A 19,001-nucleotide genomic window follows, 5' to 3' on the forward strand; every position below is an offset into this window, starting at 1 on the left:
AATAATAAACCCAAAGCCGCTTCGGGAGAGATTCCGAAAAAGTAAATGGACGCTTTATAGTAAAAGTCGTGTGTGACGAACACGATTATTATTCCGGTAAAGCTAGCACAAGAGTTTACTAAAACCCTAATCCGCCAGAAACTAAAATCCCAGTGTGCATTCCTAACTTCTTCCTCCACTCACTCGGCGGGAAAATGGATATCGATGGCGGAGGATTAGAGACAACGAGACAGGTGCAAGTCCGCTTCGTAACGAAGCTGAAGCCACCGTATAAAGCACCTCCAACTTCCATCTCCATTCCTGCAAACCTCGCTCGCTTTGGCCTGTCAGCTCTGTTGAACAATCTCCTTCAAGCTGGTAATCTATTTTGGAACCTGGTTTTTACTTTATTTTGTTTCAATTTAAATTTGCAGCGGAGAGGTGTCGAAATTGAAATGGGGTCGCGTGATCTCCCTGTCCACTTCTGTTACCAGTATGAGAGTGTAGTGTTCGTTGCTGTCATTTATGGTATCGGTTTGTCTGGATTTTCATCAGGAAATGCGGACTGGGAAGCAGAGCCATTTGATTTTCTCATTGATGGGGAGTTGGTTCGGATGTCCCTGGAAGAGTTTCTCCTTGCCAAAGGAATTTCAGCCGTAAGTATTCAGACTATACTGTGGTAGCTGTGATTGATTATCATTGTAATAACATTTTTTTATGTTCAAGTTACTTTAAAATTAAAATACCTATGCTGTTTCGAAAATGTACTGATCATGTGATAAATGGGGGTTTATAAACTTGTTGTCTTCACCGATATCGGCTAGTTTTTTTCGGGAATAATCACTAACCGGCAGTGATCTTTACATTTGTAGTTGAATTTTTTGTGCGTGAAGATGAATGATATGTAAAATGACACAACCAGCGGTCTTTTTTGCTATACTTTGATGCAATTTTTGTGCTTTGTATCTCTATCTTTCTTGAATCACTCTTGCTCTTCCAATCTTTATCTGCCACTTGTATCTCATTACAGGAAAAAATTCTTGAAATTGAATACATTAAAGCTATTGTTCCAAAAAGAGAGGAAGAACCTTCTATGCATGATGATTGGGTTAGTTCAGTTGATGGTTCCAACGATGGGTATGTGTAAAGAAATTTTAGCTGTGTTCCTGTCAGTGCTGGTTGGAATTGCTTTTTTCCTTCTTGTGTGTATTGGTTTTTTCTATGGGTTAATTGTTATTCCCCCAAGTATCTTGTCGTATCGCTCAAACCCCGGTTAATACGACAGGTACATTTTGACAGGATGCTATGATGGTTTTGGAAGGTAACTCCATAAAGTTGTCATCCGTTTAACTTTGTTTACCTTTATGTCGAATTGAACTTACAAATGTGTAATTTTTTGTGTCTTTTAGGATATGGAGAACTGGTGGAATTTGTACACATGTACTGGATGGGCATTCTGGTCCGGTTACTTCAGTTTGTATTTTGAAACCAAAAGGTAAGAGGGGAAATCTTTTCTCCGTTAGGCATAAGTTACTGAGTGAATAATTTCTCTGTCCTAATGTTCTTGGCTGATTTATTTGTTCTTAAAAATATTCTTTTAGTTACTTCAGTTTTGTGTTTTAGCAACCTATCTAGTTGTCCATGTTCTTCGGGTTAAGGACAAAGCAACATGTAGCAATATCTGGAACCTAGCTATTTGATAACATCCTTAACATACTTCATTTATATGATTCATTTTTTTGTTTTCTTCTCGACAGCCAAGAGCGTCAAAGATCAAATTGTTGCCACAGCTTCTAAAGACAAGGCCTTAAGGTTGTGGAAGGTACTTGCTGAAAGTTTCATTGGTGGTTTGACTACTTTCTACTCACTGGGAATTAGTTTTTGTATATCAATTAATGCCTGTTTCGATGATTTTCTGTGTTAAAGTTTGTTGTGGAGGATTCCTTTGATCAACCAAAGAATGTTCGAGCATTTAAAATATTGCGTGGTCATACTGCTGCTGTTCAGAGCATTGCAGCCGAGCCTTCTGGTGAAATGGTATATATGTAATATGTTGCTCTTAATGTCATAACAATTTTTGGCCTGTACTGAAATGTCATCTTCCTCGTTCTTTTTCCTATTTAATGTTAGGTGTGTTCAGGTTCTTGGGATTGTACAATTAACTTGTGGAACACAAATACTTTTCAAATTGAAGGTAATATGGTTTCATTGAAGAAGAGGAAAAAGAATGCGGAAGATGAGGAACTTCAATCTGAGGTACCATTAACTCCCCATTAGTAATAGAGTTTCACCTTAAGTTTCATGGAGTCGATGATTGTGAATTTTTCTGAAGACGCTGACATTAAATGATCTGCATGTAACCAGATAACTATGTACTTGTGATTTTCATGAGAGTAGTTAATAAAATGTGAAGTTGCAGCTCTCTTGCAAAATTTGATTTTAGTTCAACTACAGAAGTAGCTGGAGATTTAAACTTGATATCAGTAAAATATAGCAGTCTTTGAGTAACACGAGCAGAGCTAAATTTAGTAGAAATTATGAGTGTATTAGTTGGACAATATCGAAGTCTGACTCTTCTTGCATCTGCAAATCTATTGTCTGTTCTCCTCAAAGATGAAAGAAATCCAGTATCTTCTTAGAAAAAATTCATGAGAAATTTGGATTTTACGCGTGTCAAATCATTCAATTTACTGGACTCTTTAGTTGGTTTGTTAATTAATGTAGTCAAGCATATAAACTTTCTTTCTCTTCTTCAGTCGCCTCAGATTTCTATATGTGATATAGATGTTTTGTTGGTTGACAGGGAGAGGCTTTATCAACACTTGTGGGGCACACACAATGTGTGTCTTCGGTGATCTGGCCACGACGTGAAACAATTTATTCAGCATCTTGGGATCATTCTATTAGAAGATGGGATGTTGAGACAGGCAAAGACAATTTAAGCATGGTGAGTGAGTTTAGTTACTTCATTTGTAAAGAAAATGGAGTTTTTCTATGTGCAGGGTACCCATTTATCATAAGACCCGTACTTTTTTTTCTTTTTTTCCTTATTAACTAATTGTAGACGTCTCAATCTCAGTACTTGTAATTCACTCTACTTGTCACGAGTTCATATTTACTTATCGTAACCTTATACCTATTTTGCTATGTGCCACTAATCAATTAAATTCTTTAGGAAAATTGCATATGCTTCTATTTTACCATCAGAGCCTTAATTTGTTCCCCAAACCTATAAGCCCCTGGCAACGTGGTCTCTCCCTTCAGCTAAAGAAAAATGCTTTTTAAGTCATCTCCGGTCGCTCTCATTACTGCAAGTTTGATATAAACTTGTTGGGATGTCTCGTTTTATCTCAGCAAGATCCTTGTACTCAAAGCCAAGAGGGAAGATATATTTATGTGTATATGTGCATTGATATATATTGCTTTGATAAGTTACTGATTCAACTGTTTGCAAATGGAATCATTGTGAATTGATATATATGGACATTTCTTCATTCCTCAGTCCTGTGGGAAGGTTATCAACTGTCTTGATATTGGAGGTGAAAGTTCTACCCTCATTGCAGCTGGAGGTTCTGACCCTATTATTAGAATATGGGATCCTCGAAGGCCAGGTCTGTCTTTAAATTTGTGCTTATCTGCTGTGAGGTAGGGTGCGACTTTGACCATATATATGATATGTTCCTTTGAATTTCTTCTGTAGGAACTTTGTCACCTATCTTCCAATTCTCATCACATAATTCTTGGATATCGTCATGCAAGTGGCACAGGAAATCATGTTTTCACTTGGTATCCGCATCATATGATGGAAAAGTGATGCTCTGGGATCTTAGGACTGCGGTATATAGTAACTTCAGTGCTTTTTAATTATGCATGCACGTATTTCAATCTATGGTTTTTGAATTGTGTGGTCTTCTGCAGTGGCCATTGTCTGTGATCGATTCTCACAAGGACAAGGTACTCCAAACTTGAGGCATGATCTTTGAATTTTCACCTGATATTATAGTTGGTAAATAAATACATTGTTAATGTAGGTGTTCTGTGCTGACTGGTGGAAAAATGATTCTGTAATAAGTGGTGGCGCTGACTCAAAACTTTGCATATCTTCTGGAATATCAGTGCAATGATCTATAGGTATGCTCTTGCTTATTTTCAACATTGACTAGTTGACTTAAATTTCAGCGTTTGAATATGAACTCCTGTCTCTAACTTTACTGAATTCAGATTAGAACTGCCAACCAAGCTACTACTTATTTGGTACTCGTTTCTTTGTTGATTTGGTTATTGACACAAACCATGTACCATATCCCATTCTTCTGGATCTAATAAGGAAACAGATTCTTTCAGAAGCTACAACATATTTGTCTATGATTGTCTTGCTTGAATTTTCGGAATCCCTAGTTGAGTACAACTAACCAATTTTTTTATTGTTTGTCAGGCTTGAGATAGTTTTTTTTACATTGTGGCGGGTGATTAGCGTTCAAGCAACACATACTCGTTTATACCGCTTCAGACAATTTTTATGCTCGAAAAATGCCTCTCAAAGTTGGGAATCTGATGCACGGTTCTTATACCCAGGTAAGGCATTTTCTTGGCTACTATAAGGGAGGATTGAACAGCAGATGAACCAAATTTGTGAACAAGGAAGCCGCGATGATTAAATTCGGAACCATAAGATATAAATGGATCGAGATTGTTTGGACTGAATTAAACAACTAATTTGAGGCATGTAATATCTAACGACTTCGGATTATTTAGTAACTTCGCATGAGTATTTGTTATTCTTTGTCTGAAAGGATAACATTTTGTTCGTATTATCCTTTATACTTTAGTCCATAAATAACCATTAATAGAATTTACCCGTTTGAGAGGAAACCAAGAATAAAAATGAAATGATGGGCATTTTTTAGTTTAAACGTATATAAATGCAGTTGCTTATGAATAGAGAGAGGCTCCTCAAGTGGTATGCGAGACGAATATATTACATGGGAACGTGGGATGAGTCTGAATGTTTCGTAAATAATGAACTTTTCCTCTCCAATGACGTCTATAATAAGGAAACAGGACAAACTTTCGGAAGGCCAATTCGGCTGTTTAGGTCTACTGGGGGCTCATTAATCGTGAAAGTTTGGTATAAAGATTCTTAGGCCGACTCGATGTAACAAATGTATTAATTACATTCAAGGCTCGAAGAGTTTAGAGAAGGTGAAACATTAAAATGACAATGAAGTTTTTAGAAATCAATGTTTGAATATTATGTAAAATATATGTAAGATTTATCATTAGTATTTCTTCCAACGGAACATAGATTTGAATATTCTGATACATTTCAAAAGTCGAGATGACGACAGCGTGGGTTTGGCAAAACAAATTTACAAGGGATAAATGGGTATTGTCATCTCTATCTAAAGTGCAAATTAACAGATCCCACCTGAGGAAATTCGAATAATTAAATTGGTTGGCAAAAAAATAAAAGCCTCAAATCAACCTCTTTGTTGATTTGGTTTCATAACCGGTTCAGTTTTGGGTTTGGGCTTGAGGTGAACCCATCAACCCGTTATTATCTAACGTGTGAAATTGAAGCACGTCTCAATCAGCAATAATTGATCAAAATGAAAATATAAAAATAAACAAAGGGGCAAAAAGAATTTACTCACGACATCTATTGACTCAATTATATCCCAATTGGGTCGGAAAACGGAAACCGGAGCCACAGTTATAAATTTAATTTTTATTAATAATATTTTTAACGTGATACCAATGCTTCTTGCCATATTCGCGAATATATTAATTTTTAATTTTTTCAAAAATAATTTATTTTATTTACAAAATATTTTTTTGAGCCATTAATAAAAAAAGAATAAAATTTATAAACGAAAATAATTTCTAAAGGAGAGTTGTCCACACCTGTGCGCAGCGAGTAGGCATCTATCCTCGATCTCTACCGTCCATGACGATAAATATCTGAATCAACGATTGAAATTTCACCTCAATTTTAACATACAACCCGGTCCCGAAAAGCCAAACCTTTATCCTAGCCTTAGATATTGATCCGAGGCTTAAGACAATTTTATTTTTCCTCCAGTTTTATCTGGGAAACTTGTCTGAGGAAAAAGCACCCTTTTGACACTGCAGAGAGAGAGAGAGCGCTCTGAGTGAGGGACCTATAAATACGCGATGTAGAGAGAAAGAAAAAGGTAGAAACAAATTTGATCGGGGGCAGTAAATTGAACTGTATGATCTTCATTTCGCGAATTACGGCATGATACAGAGTAAGTTCAAGAAAATGTTTACACCAGCACTGCATCCACCAGTCTTCGTTATTTGAAGAAGATCAATCTTTAAACAGTTCTACTTGGAATATTTGCTGCTTTTCTTGGCTGAAAATGGGTCAAGATTGAAGCTTTTACAGTTATATGCAATGTTTGAGTTTCATTTTCAGTGCTTTCAGCTGGGATTATTTGTGATTCGCCTTTTGGTTTGGTGGACGTGGGGTTGGAGTGAATTCAATTGAGGGTTTTTTCTGTTTTTCCTTGAGGAATTTAAGGCTGGTTTGTCGACATGCAAGAGCCATTCAGACTTTTCCCCTTTTTTTCCTGTTTGGTTGGTGGCATTTTGGATTTGGCCCTAAATTATTGGCTGTGCATGTTAATTTCTTTTGATTTTGATAAAGATTTTTACTGGGTTCAGTTGAAATTATCTTGGTGCCAATGTCGGTGCGCTTATATGGTCTCTAACTTGGTTACTATTTCTTAATGGGGATTGTTTTATAATTACTAATAAATTTTTCGGCCTATCTTCTCATGCTTTTCCTTCCTTTTTTTTTAAAAAAAATATATTTTTTCAGTTTCAGAAATTTGAATTATTACCTAATTTCATGTTTCACCTGTGTATTGCAGAACTTAGGAAACTAAACAGAACATTGTTAGCTCTTTGTTGCCATTGTTAATTATATTTTGTTCTGAGGGAATTTATATTCTTCAGACGTGGGAGGACTGATGTAGCTGTTGAAATAAACCTAAAAAATATTGAGATGGATTTCAGTCAATTAATTAGATTTTCATTGCTTGTTTGAATGCTGTGCAGCTAGGTCAACTTCTTTTGTCGGCAGTAGTTTACATGGCTAGTTAAATTGTAGGAGTTTCTTGCCGTGTGCTTACATGATATCTTAATCTTGTGCAGGTGCAGTAATTTGCTGCAACGTCCTCCTTTGACATAGCAGTTTAGGCGAAATATAGTAATGTAAGATGTTGCAGCGGCAAATTATGTTGAAGCAGCTGCAGGAACTGCAGAGGAGGGGACAGCTTCAGGAGTTGGGTGATGCTAGAGACCAGAATTATATAAATCCGCTGTCACCGTTAAAACAAGCTTCAGGTGGTCAGTTTCCACCCGCTGCCAATGAGACACCTGTTCTTGATTCATCACAAATGTTTATGGTTGGTAACATGAGAATGATGCAACATGGTGATTCTGGTGTTTTTCCAAGATCGCCTAATGGATCGGTTCTTTCGCAAAGTCAAAATCTTGGTGTTGGCCATGTGGGCATGTCTCAGCCACAGTTGGACATGTATTTATATGGAACTCCTGCTACAAATTGTGACAAAAATTTAAATAACTGTCCTTACCTCCAAGGTCCAACAACCAATCTGTTGTCCAAGAACAGTAGTATCTCATTAGGAATGTCTGCCTTGCAATCGTCAACCTTCGGCAATGTATTTATGAGTCAACAGTGTGATTTATCCTCTGATCAGATTAATGCGCCTAATGGGTCATTACTGCCCAATCAAATTTTCCAAAGGAATTTGTTTCAGCAAATTCCTGTTCAAAGTATAAACAGGGGAAATTTAGCTGGTAGCTATCCCGAAAAAGGAAATACAAAACCAAGCAATGCATTGACTCTGGAAACTGAGGAGAGGTGTGAAGATGCCAGCTGGCATGGACTTTCTGCCAGAAAAAATTCAAATCTTGGTCAGTCTTCTTTAGATCCTCTGGAACAGAAGATCTTGTACAATGCTGATGACCACAGCTGGGAATCTTCATTTAGCAGAAACAGCAATATAGGCACCGGAGGCTGCACTGTGGAGAACACTTCTTATATGGATGCATTGTCTTCTACTCAAAATGGTAGCTGGAGTGCTCTGATGCAGTCTGCTGTGGCTGAAACTTCTAGCAGTGATACCGGCTTGCAAGAAGAGTGGAGTGGATTGAGTTTCCAGAATCCTGGACCTTCAGTTGATAATCAACCCACAAATTTCTTTGATTGTGACAAGCAGCATAATAATTGGGTTGATGGAAACTCACCAAATGTCGTCTCTCCAAGTTTTAAACAGGAAAACCTGACTCGGAATTCCGATAGGACTTGCATTTACCCTGGTTTTCAGCAGTCAGATCACCAGCATCTCAGACAGCAAGAGGAATTTCACTCCGAGTTTTCGCATACTTCCAATCAGATCTCTTCTACATATACAAGCCAGTTGGCTGATTATAGCTCTCAGCTGAAGCATATGACTGGTGTGAGTTATCTGATCCAAACATCTTTACCTTCGTCAAATATTTGGCCTGGTCAGCGTAAGGAGCACATGACAAGTGATGAAAATCAGTCTCACGTTCTGTTGCAAAATAATGACAACCAGGCCAACAACGATTTCTCAGGTAATATGTACTATATTGTCATTATTTGGTTTATAGGTGGTGACTCCTAGCAAAATTATTGCTGAGGTTTGGATCCTTACATAGTTAATTATCAAGAAGCCATTTGATGCTTTGATTCTTTTGTGGCAAATATAAGAATTGAAAGCATTTAAAAAAGTTATAAACCTAACCTTTTCATGACCATAATTTATTTATGCTTTGAATGACGACATTCTGTGAGAAGCAAAATATCAGTTTCAAAGAAGAATCCTTATGAGAGATCTTAATGTCTTGCAGGTCAGGATTTGAGAGGCACTTCATGGCTTGATGGGAGTGCATCATATCACGTGTCTTGCGGTGTTCAAAAGCCATTTGATGACGTAATAATGGAAATTTGGTTTATCAAGACCCGTTATGCTGGGATTTATTTCCTGAATGGTATTCGGTAATTCTGTTATTCTCTTGTTGTAGGCAAACCAGCTCAATGTTCCCAGGTATTCAACAGAATCAGAGAAGTTGGTTCCTGGACATGATGTTGAGCCCATATCAGCTTTCCTAAGTTCTCCGGGTTTTTACAGTCAGGGTGCGGCTGCTCAGAGGTGCGTATCTTCAAGATGTTGGAATTTTTTACGTTATTTATGCTTGCTGTGGTGGAAAAATATCTGAGAATGTAACAAGATGAAACTACATCTCCTGTCTCTAATACTCATCTGCTTTTTTCTTCTGCTATACATTTTCTGATAATTTATTGGAATTTTGGTGATTTCTTTGCTGCAGTGAAAATATGCTCGGCCTACTTAATAAGGATGACATATCAGATGATCAGACACCTGGAGTACATTGGAACTCGAAAGTCTCAATTCCCAATGAATTGCCATTAACTGAAACTTCTACTGCACCTTTTTTTATACCATGCAACATGGCTCCTGTTTCGCAAGACTTTGACTTGGGACTCTGCCCCACAGTTCCCTGGACTCCTCAACCATGCTCATTTTTCCCATCTTTGTCAGCGGTGGGTTTAACTGCTATTATGCGAATCTCAATGGTCCACCGAGATGTGAACACAATTTTCTATTTGATTTATCAGCATTTGACCATAGTGCTTTATGTGCTTTTAGAAATGATGTTAATCTCCTATATGCAGGGGACCTCGACTGCAACCTCTTCTTCAGTTCGTACTGCGAAGGATATTGTAAAAAATCAAAATCCAACACCACCATTGCAAAGTAACATGGCCACTAATTTTCCTACCGTAAGTGCTGCTGATGCGCAAGAATATTCCCATGGGAAAATTTCTCGTTCTGATGACCCTGAATTCCCTCTGTTGGACAAGCTTCCAGTCCCTCAAAGTGTAATGACGTCTACTCCAAAATCATTATACTACTCCCGTTTGTTTCAGTCCCTTGATTCAGTGACTAGCAGTCGAGAGAACGGGTCAGAGGTCCTAAATGATCAGCCCAACCAAAGTTCTTTTAAACATGAAAACAATAAACAAGAATCGTTACCGTGTTTGGGGAAATCTAAAGATTATGAACAGCAGTTGGAAAAACGAAGTTCTCTCCACCAAAGCTTAACTGAGATAAACAACTCAACGACAAGCGGCAGCGCTGGCAAGCAAGAGATTTTGAGAAAGCAGTACTTAGAAGCAGATGCTGCATCTGGTCCAGTGGTGACTCACACACATCAGCAGACCTGTAATCAAGCAAGTTATGTGGACAAACAAACCCTCGCTGTTCCTGCCAGAGATATGAGAGCCCTTGGTTTGGATCAAAATTCCTCCCTGCTGCACCCAATGCATCCTCCAATTAATGCTGACACTGACAATGGTCTGAGTTTGCCACTTAAATATGACAACTCTTATTACCAGCAGGCCATTGTCGATGCAAGGGAGCTTTTTTTTAGTGGGCATAAGTCAGGTGTTGAAGATGTTGTGAAAGGTGACCTGAATTTTGTACCGCAGCTTGGTGCATCTTTTACTGGGGATAATAAGGGATGTAACCTCTCACCAGAGGTTCAAGGACATCTGTTAGGCAAAGCTTCATCATCGACGTACTGGCAAAATATCCAACAGATGGAGGCGATTGGCCAAAATGGTACTCAGAGACGATCCATTGGGAGCAATGAAGCTTCTTGTGTCACATATGGTTCGCAGATTAGTTTGCAAATGGCTCCAACCTGGTTTAAGCATTATGGAACCTTTAAGAACGAACAGAGATTACAAGTCTGTGATCCAAACACAGCATTTAACGTCGGAAAACCACTTACTGGAATGACTCTTGGAAACTTGCAAAAAAGTAGTTTGATGATGCCAGCAAATTCAGCCAACCCTAGTCAAGGAACCTGTGTGTGGCCATCTACAGATATCAACTTGATTGAGGGAAAACAATTATCATCCCCTATTGTGTTGCCGTCAGATGTCATTCATCAAAATTTATTGTTTTCAATGCCAAAGAAGCGCAAAATTGTTGCATTCGACATGGTGTCGTGGCATAAAGAAGTAAATCACGAACAGTCAAACCTTCAAGATACTAGGTATGTATATTTACAGTCATTCGAAAATAAATGTCATTTTCTGCTAATTGAATGTCTATTTAAAGACTAGATCAATTTTGGTGCCTTCGCTAGCGTTGCCGCCCTCAGCTTTCCAAGGGAAGAAGCAAATGAATGACTTTTGGCTGCATTTTTATGTTCTAGTTAATAGTTAATACATGATAGCCTATTTTCTTTATTGGCTTTCCTTAATTAACCAATTATTAATTTGAAACTGAACAATGTTATACATATTATCTTAACATTCTCTTTTTAAATCCCTCTATGCTAGCAGCACAGCTGAGTTAGAATGGGCGCAAGCCTCAAATAGAAGACTACAGGAGGTGAGACAAGTTAATGAATACGTTAAAATTTTAACATGCTCTTGCAATTAAAAATCCATCCATAATTAAAAATCCATCCATAATGCCATTTCCTCAAACACCACCAGGTGAAAAATGATGTAGAAATTGTTGAAGATGCATTCCCGTTTGTTCCAGCAAAAAGAAGGCTAATATTCACAACAGAGCTAATGCAAAAGGTCTTTAAACCTGCGCCTGCAGCTATTCTCTGTGCAGATGCCTGTTCAAACTATGATTGTGTCGTATATTCTGCTGCCAGATTAGCATTAGGAGATGTCTGCAGCTTGATTGGTCAATTATCATCAGAGACCAATGTTGTGTAAGGGTTTCTCTACGAATTTTATGCCTCTTTGTTAACCTTTCCTCGCGAAGGCCTAAAATATCGAGATTTAGATCTTGAGCAGTTATTTTTCTTGTTCAACTGTGTTCAGGTCACCCGACAAGCAAAAGACTTCAATGAAAACAAATGGTTGTGGTTTCATGAAAGTGGTGGAAAGTTTAATATATCGAGTGAACAAACTTGATGGTGATTTATCGAGGTAGGAATCCAATTTTTTCTTGGATACATTTTTATTTTTAGATTGGCATGAATATGTTGTGAAGTCATCTTGACTTTAAAGCCTGATGCTGAAGACTCAAAGTGTGTACACTGTTTGCTTATATGTTATCTAATTGCAATCTGATTTTTTGTCTATGAGCTTAATTGTAAAGAAACTAACCATGTGTACACCCTGGTCACCTAAAAAAAAGGTTGTGTATATGAATGTTCATTTGGTGCAGTCTAAACTTGTAGCTCAACGAGTTAAAATTCTCTTTTCTGAGCTACAGTCTTGTAGCTTAAAGTAGTCAGTTTTCTTATATTATTTGGGAAAGCTAATTTATGTGCATTTGATATGCAGACTGCACAAAACTTCATTATTTGCGGACATCAAAGTGGAAAACCAAGAATTGGAGAAAATATCTATAATAAACCGTTTTGCAAAGTTCCACATCAAAACTCAGTCAAGCACAATTGATCCAGCTACATCTTCTAGCAAACCAATTGTACAAAGAACAAACATCCAAAGATATGTAATGGCACTTCCAATGCCTAGAACAGTACCAGAAGGCATAGATTGTCTTTCCTTATGATCTTGGAGAAATCAAAACTAACCATCCAGTTCCTCATTCCTGTTATGCAGATCAGTGCTTTTCTTGATCCGTGTAGGTGGACAGGAGAGCACATTTAGAATCACTGTGGCACAAGTTAGGTAGCTGATCTTCAAGAATCAAGGGTGTATATAATATATTGATCTTTTTATATGTGCATGCACTACTTAGGTAGATTTAGAAGCAGGCTGCTTACCTTCACCAATTTATCAAACTGACTTGTATGGATTAACTTTCAGTGTTCTAAAAGACATCAATGGGACGGCCTATTTTTAGAAAGCGATGCATTTGGGCGCTGTTAAAAAATGGCTGTCTAAGTTGCATAGTCGTCATCTAGTTGACCGTCTAATTAAATAAATAGAATTATTTTATTTTTTACAATTTTATTTTTTTTAAAAAAGAGTATTTTTCAATCAATTTGTATCGGATAAAAAAAAAAAGTTATTCTGTTGGTTTTGAATTCAATATAAATCAAGTATTGAAAAAAAAATGTGATGAATAAGAAATAATTAGATAATTAGTTAAAAAGAAAATTGTCTAAACGACAGCCTAAGCGTGTAGACAGTGGATGACTATCCGTCTATCGTTTTTTTGGAACATTGATAACTTTAATGTTTTACGAGGATATCCCTCCATGATCAAATCAAGTATACACTAATCTTAGCTATAGGATTTTGTTCATTACTCCCTTGTTCTTTCTTCCCGTGTGATGGAGAAGTGATATCTAGCAATCAAGAAAATGCTGTTACGTGGACTAGGATTACGTTTTTTCAAAAAATTACCCTTTTCGTGCTTACAGTTTACACAGCACCATTTGTATGCGTTGTATATCCTACCGGTAAAAATTTCGACTATCTTAAAAGGGGAAGCAGCCCTCTGTTTCTTGCAATACCATGTTGGATATAACATCGTAGCTGAATCTTTTTGAAGGTGGCCATTTAATTAATATTTTATTTACTCACCTGTGATAGGTATACATATATCCCATGCAGGTTTGAATTAGTAGATCTTGATGGGGCCATGTTTAAATATCTGCAACCGATATGAAAATTCTGTGGGCCTGGAAACCTGTGATTACCAGTACAAAGACAGGGACAGACTTTTATTTGTCCGTGTACAAGGTAACAAAAAGATCATCTTTTTAGTTGGATTCTTGTGTACCTTATTAAAATTTGTCTGCCATTCATTGATTCAGAACATCGGATCGGTGGCCTGTCAGCAAATTGAAAGATTCATGCTGAATAAACTACATTACATTCCACCTGTCAACATCGTCACAGGTACAGAATATCAGCACCTGACCAAATCATTTATGATTCCTATCCATTGGAAGCTTCAGAATTGTAGAAAAAACAAAATATTGGTCAATTTTTGGCACAACAATAGTTGTTTGTGGGATTTGGTGGGCATCAAAGGCAATGTTTTTCTTAGACAATATATAATGTACACACACATCTCTATATCACAGCTTGATTTGAACTTTTGCAAGTAATGGTATTGGGACTTGTATGGGTTTTTTTCCCTCTTTGTTGACCAAGGGTTGGGAGTTGGGGGCCAACAACCAAGGGCTGCTCTCATATTTGGGAGAGATAATGCCACTTTGACCAAGAGGTCTTGTATGAGTTTTTGGTAACTAAAATAATAACGATGGCGCGGTGCGTCCATTTTTTAATCAAAGGGATATAAAACCAGGAAATTTTTTGTAAAATAATCTCGATCAACAATTTATTTAAAAATGACTTCCTCAAGTGTATAAAAAGTTAAAAAAACAAAATACCCAGTAAAACTATGCCATTGAAATAATTATTAGAACAATAATGAGTGTCAAATATTTATTAATAGTAGTTCGGTAATTTAATTCTTTCAAGGGATGTAGGCTAATACTTTTCTTTTTTATTTTTGGCTGATACTTTAGTATTATGATGTAATGACATGCTTTTATCTTCATTTACTACTGAGTAATAAATTAAAATCAAATGAGGATATCTTTGACATTTGAGATTTCACTTCCATTTACCTGCAAAAAAAACCCCTCATTTTTTATTTAATTTGGGCACGAAGATGCCGGATACGGCCAACGCGAACTCTATACCGAATCCCTCGATATCGAAGTCGAAGGGAGAAGTACTTTGTTAAAATTAATACAATTAGTTGAATATAAATAAAATGCTATAATAAACACAAGAAATATTAATAAAGTTTTATGTACAAATGTATGTATACTAACAACGATAAGTGCTTTGAATTATAATCCTTGTTGGGCCTCGTTAGTTTCAATTGTTGGCTAAAATGGTCCAAAATCATTGTTGTTGCTTTTAGGCCCGTGAATCGTCTCTAAGTAGACCGGTCCGGTTTTTTTTAAAAAAAGACCGGTTTTGTTTGGTTGAATAGCTACTTAAATATTACTAGTTAAATTATTTATAAATAAAAAGTTCACGTTCAAAATGTTCATACCTTACAATCTAACCTTCCCTCAAATTGCGCTCATCTAAAAAAATTTTTTTCTAACGATTTCGAATTAATTTTTAATGGTTTCGTATTTTTTGAGTAACATAATATAGAAGAATATATGCTTACAATCATAAGCATTTTTTTTTTTACTTTAGTGTGTGTCTATGTGTATCTATATATTACTAGCTGTCTTATGTACGCTGCGTGCTTGTAAAATTGGTGATAATTTTTTTGACATAAATTGATAAATATTTATTTACACTTGTGAGGCTTTATAATTATCTTAGGGTTCCCAAATTTCCCTGATTTTTAGTATTGTTTTAAGAGTAGGGTTTAGTACTTTTGTGCCAAAAGAAAAGGATATTATGGTCATTTAATTAAGTGCGACACCCACATCCCCATTCACACTCATGCATGTACTTGTATGTATGTAACTTTAAATATGAATGTAGGTGAGCATGCATTTGCATGACTCCTCGCGAATGCTCCTTATGTTAGTGTCGGATCGCTCATATATAGATATTTTTATATAAGATTCAATATTCTTATATTATCTCATGTTTGACTCAAGTTTGATAATAAATGAAGTTAAAAAAATTAGCTATGTCATGTCTTTCAATTTCATCTCTCTATCCCCCGAGCTAACGTAGGTAGTGTGTTTCGAGCTGAAGTAGGAGCTCGGTGGGTTGAATTGATCAGGGGATTGAGCTTTCGACTACCGATGGCTGTTTTCTATATTTCTGTGGCGAATACATTTGAAATTAACGATGAATAAAGTAAAAATTTGGAAATTTTTGTACTTGAAGAGTCTGTCACCTAAGTAATATCAGCAAATCAAATCGAGGCTCGCACCGTTGCATAAAGCAAATATGCAAATGTAAACAAAACCGAAGAACTAAGGAACTAACTAATGGTTCACTCAAACAATTGCAAACATGCCAGATGGAATGGACTGTGATATACATGATAGCAGACAAACAAAGATATGACGCAATTGATTGCGGTCGGAGCATATACCTCGAGGACAAAATCAACTATAAACGTGTTGAGAACTTGAACTAATTGGAAGCACAGGAAAACAATGGGAAATCCACATGTGATATCCATACCTTATCCAGCACAAGGCCATGTGAATGTTATCCCTTTGAACGAGGCTTCGCTTTGGCTGGTAAAAAATGGGATCAAAGTCACACTTGTGAACACGGAGTTCAATCACAAGAGGGTTGTCGAATCACTGCAAGTGTCGGAGAAAATACGAGGAAAGATAAATATGGTGTGTATCCCAGATGGGCTGGAGCCATGGGAGGATAGAAATTAAATGACTTGGGGAAATTGACCCTAGGGATTTCCAGGGTCATGCGTGGAGAGCTTTAGACTCTCACTCGAAGAAGAAATGAGTCGTAGGAAGTCAATAAGATCACCTGTCTTCTGGGCGACTGGGGAATGGGATTTGCGCTTGAGGTTGCGGAGAGAATAGGATTGAAGAAAAAAGCATTCTCCTGGCCTGATGCAGCTGCCGTGTTGGCCTTGTCATTTAATATCCCAAAGCTGGTGGATGATGGTGTTATAGACAGTGATGGTTAGTCTTGACCCAGAGAAATGACCTGTTTTCTTTGTCAATAATGCTTCACAAATATTTTGATTATTTTCCATAGTTTTGTTACTTGTGCAACCTTATTTATGACATACTTACAATGCAAGAAGACCCTTAAAGAATGAGATGGTTGAGCTTTCCCCAACAATACCACACATGAATCCTTCTAACTTCATCTGGACCTGCATTGGTGACCAAACTGCCCAGAAGATTGTTTTCGATGTTCTGGTGAAAAACAACCTAGCAGTCAAATTGGCAGATTGGCTCATATGCAACTCATCTCATGCTCCTTGTTTCCAAATATTTCACCCGCGGGCCCTCTTCTAGCAAGAAACCGGCTGGGAATATCGGTAGGCTATTTCTGGCCAGAAGACTTCGCTTGCATGACATGGCTTAAATCAACAGCCAGCCAATTCTGTCATATATGTCGCATTCGGAAGCTTCACAGTATTAGACCAAACTCAGTTCGAGGAACTCGCTTTGGGGCTTGAACTCATCAAAAAGCCATTCCTGTGGGTTGCAAGGGAGGATACAGTAGCTGGTGCAGAAAAAGCTTATCCAAAAGGTTTCAAAGAGACGGTGAAAGGCCGAGAGACTTGGGCACCTCAACAACAGGTCTTATCCCATCCATCTATTCTCCTTGTGTTTTTCCTATTCTTTTAAAAACATTTTTTTTTTCTATTGCTAATTTTTATTTACGATTGTTTAAAATGATTTAACACCGTTCATTTTATTTTTCGACTTTGATCACAAAAACTCGCGAGATTTAAAATCATATTTATTTATTTTTAATAAAAATATTATTACACTATAAAACAAAACAATTATAATATTTGATATGCCCAAGTAATAAATATTTTTAATAATTAAAATTTATTTATTTTATTAATTATTATGTAAAATTTGATATTTTAATTATTTTTTATTATTTTTGTTAATTTGCGGCTTATTTTGATCATAACTCAAAATTCATCCAGAATAAAAAAAAATATTCACTTAAATATACATATAATATAATATAATGTGTGAGATTTTTTATACATAGTCGTACTTTTAAAAATTTTATACACATATATATATGAAATTAAATATATTAAAATTTTATAAAATTACATTAATTGCAAATATCTAAATGTCTTTATTATATATTTTCATGTACAAATATTTTTATTTTATTTTTGTTTAAAAAACTGTCAAAAACAAAATCTATATATTTTAAATGGAAAACTTAGTTAAAACGAATTATATTATTTAAGTTTTTATTATTTATTAATATTGAAAAATTATAGTTACGTTTTAAAAATATTAATTGATTAATCAAATATATTGAATTGACTTGAAGAACTTAAATTTAATTTTAATAAATTTAATATTGACTTATTTTTCATAAATCAAATCAAAATGATAAATAAATAAAAGTTATCAATACTCAATTGCTGGTTCAAATGTAAAAATCCAATCATAAATTACAAAATTCATTAGATTATACAAAAAAAATTAAAAATGTCTATAAAAATCTTGCAAAATAAATCTAGAAAATTATGTGAAAAATTCTACAAAAATCAGTACAATTATTAACTCTACACAATTATGTCGTTTTAAAAATATCGTCAAATCTCTGCAACAAATACATAAAATAAATAATTCCCGATTGTCTTTTATGTAAAACGAACATTATTAACCAATGATGTCTTGCATTATTTCTAGCTGCCGCCCTCATTATAAAAGTGCTATTGCCATTGCTCTATGATATCATAAACAAAAAATTTGTAGGTAAAAATTTGTGTGAGACAGTATCACGGATCATATTTTGTGAGACAGATATCTTATTTGGATCAACCATGAAAAAATATTATTCTTTATGTTAAGAGTATTATTTTTTATTGTGAATATCGGTAGGATTGACCCGTCTCACATATAAAGATTCATGAGACCGTCTCACAAAAGACATACTCAAAATTGAGAGATTTTAAATTTTGACTTCATTCCTGTAGCACAAGCTGTATATTTTAGTGATTTTTTTTTAACATTTTCAATTATAGAAGTATTTTTCCAAACCCCTTTTCTTACTTTTTATAACTATGGCAAAGAATTTCAATAAATAAGATGTTTATAAAATTGATGGGCCATTTTAACGTATTTTGAAATCTTAATTACGCGTATATGAATACTTGTATATTTTGTTTCCTATTGATATTTCCTTGGATAGCGTGGTTTCCTTAAGACACCTCGAATGAAACATCCACATAAACTGGAAATAGCCAAACGAAGAAGTTTGAAGATATAGAAAGATTTTTGAGGATCAAGAA

The 19,001-nt window shown here is 35.8% G+C and overlaps 2 protein-coding genes and 2 pseudogenes across 7 annotated transcripts; all 4 read left to right on the top strand.

Annotated features, from left to right (window-relative positions):
- The first annotated feature begins 85 nt into the window (after nucleotides 1-85).
- Nucleotides 86-4,800, top strand: LOC142549764 (ribosome biogenesis protein WDR12 homolog). 3 transcript variants are annotated; one of them, XM_075658879.1, is made up of 14 exons: nucleotides 86-357; nucleotides 535-635; nucleotides 1,010-1,116; nucleotides 1,265-1,300; nucleotides 1,389-1,474; nucleotides 1,737-1,801; nucleotides 1,906-2,016; nucleotides 2,110-2,235; nucleotides 2,783-2,926; nucleotides 3,482-3,590; nucleotides 3,680-3,816; nucleotides 3,898-3,933; nucleotides 4,011-4,110; nucleotides 4,415-4,800. In XM_075658879.1, the coding sequence occupies exons 1-13, from the start codon at nucleotides 195-197 to the stop codon at nucleotides 4,101-4,103; spliced, it is 1,314 nt and encodes a 437-aa protein (XP_075514994.1). In that variant the 5' UTR covers nucleotides 86-194; the 3' UTR covers nucleotides 4,104-4,110; nucleotides 4,415-4,800. The 3 variants fall into 3 exon arrangements, with proteins under 3 accessions (XP_075514994.1, XP_075514996.1, XP_075514995.1); XM_075658881.1 differs by having other exon boundaries at nucleotides 4,555-4,800; XM_075658880.1 differs by having other exon boundaries at nucleotides 4,201-4,464.
- Nucleotides 4,801-6,055: 1,255 nt separating this feature from the next.
- Nucleotides 6,056-12,976, top strand: LOC142549765 (uncharacterized). 4 transcript variants are annotated; one of them, XM_075658884.1, is made up of 11 exons: nucleotides 6,056-6,248; nucleotides 7,159-8,628; nucleotides 8,905-8,987; nucleotides 9,079-9,206; nucleotides 9,385-9,619; nucleotides 9,752-11,139; nucleotides 11,429-11,480; nucleotides 11,588-11,677; nucleotides 11,758-11,817; nucleotides 11,930-12,037; nucleotides 12,398-12,556. In XM_075658884.1, exons 2-10 carry the CDS (start codon nucleotides 7,224-7,226, stop codon nucleotides 12,020-12,022), a joined length of 3,534 nt encoding a protein of 1,177 aa, XP_075514999.1. In that variant the 5' UTR covers nucleotides 6,056-6,248; nucleotides 7,159-7,223; the 3' UTR covers nucleotides 12,023-12,037; nucleotides 12,398-12,556. The 4 variants fall into 4 exon arrangements, with proteins under 4 accessions (XP_075514999.1, XP_075515000.1, XP_075514997.1 ...); XM_075658885.1 differs by having other exon boundaries at nucleotides 11,432-11,480; XM_075658882.1 differs by having other exon boundaries at nucleotides 6,057-6,248; nucleotides 11,588-11,817; nucleotides 12,398-12,976.
- Nucleotides 12,977-16,179: 3,203 nt separating this feature from the next.
- On the top strand, nucleotides 16,180-16,682 carry LOC142548281 (UDP-glycosyltransferase 83A1-like; annotated as a pseudogene).
- A 136-nt stretch (nucleotides 16,683-16,818) lies between these two features.
- LOC142548280 (UDP-glycosyltransferase 83A1-like) lies at nucleotides 16,819-17,381 on the top strand (annotated as a pseudogene).
- The last annotated feature ends 1,620 nt before the right edge of the window (nucleotides 17,382-19,001 follow it).

Source organism: Primulina tabacum, chromosome 6 (assembly GCF_025594145.1).
Source record: "Primulina tabacum isolate GXHZ01 chromosome 6, ASM2559414v2, whole genome shotgun sequence".
NCBI classification, from domain to species: domain Eukaryota; kingdom Viridiplantae; phylum Streptophyta; class Magnoliopsida; order Lamiales; family Gesneriaceae; genus Primulina; species Primulina tabacum.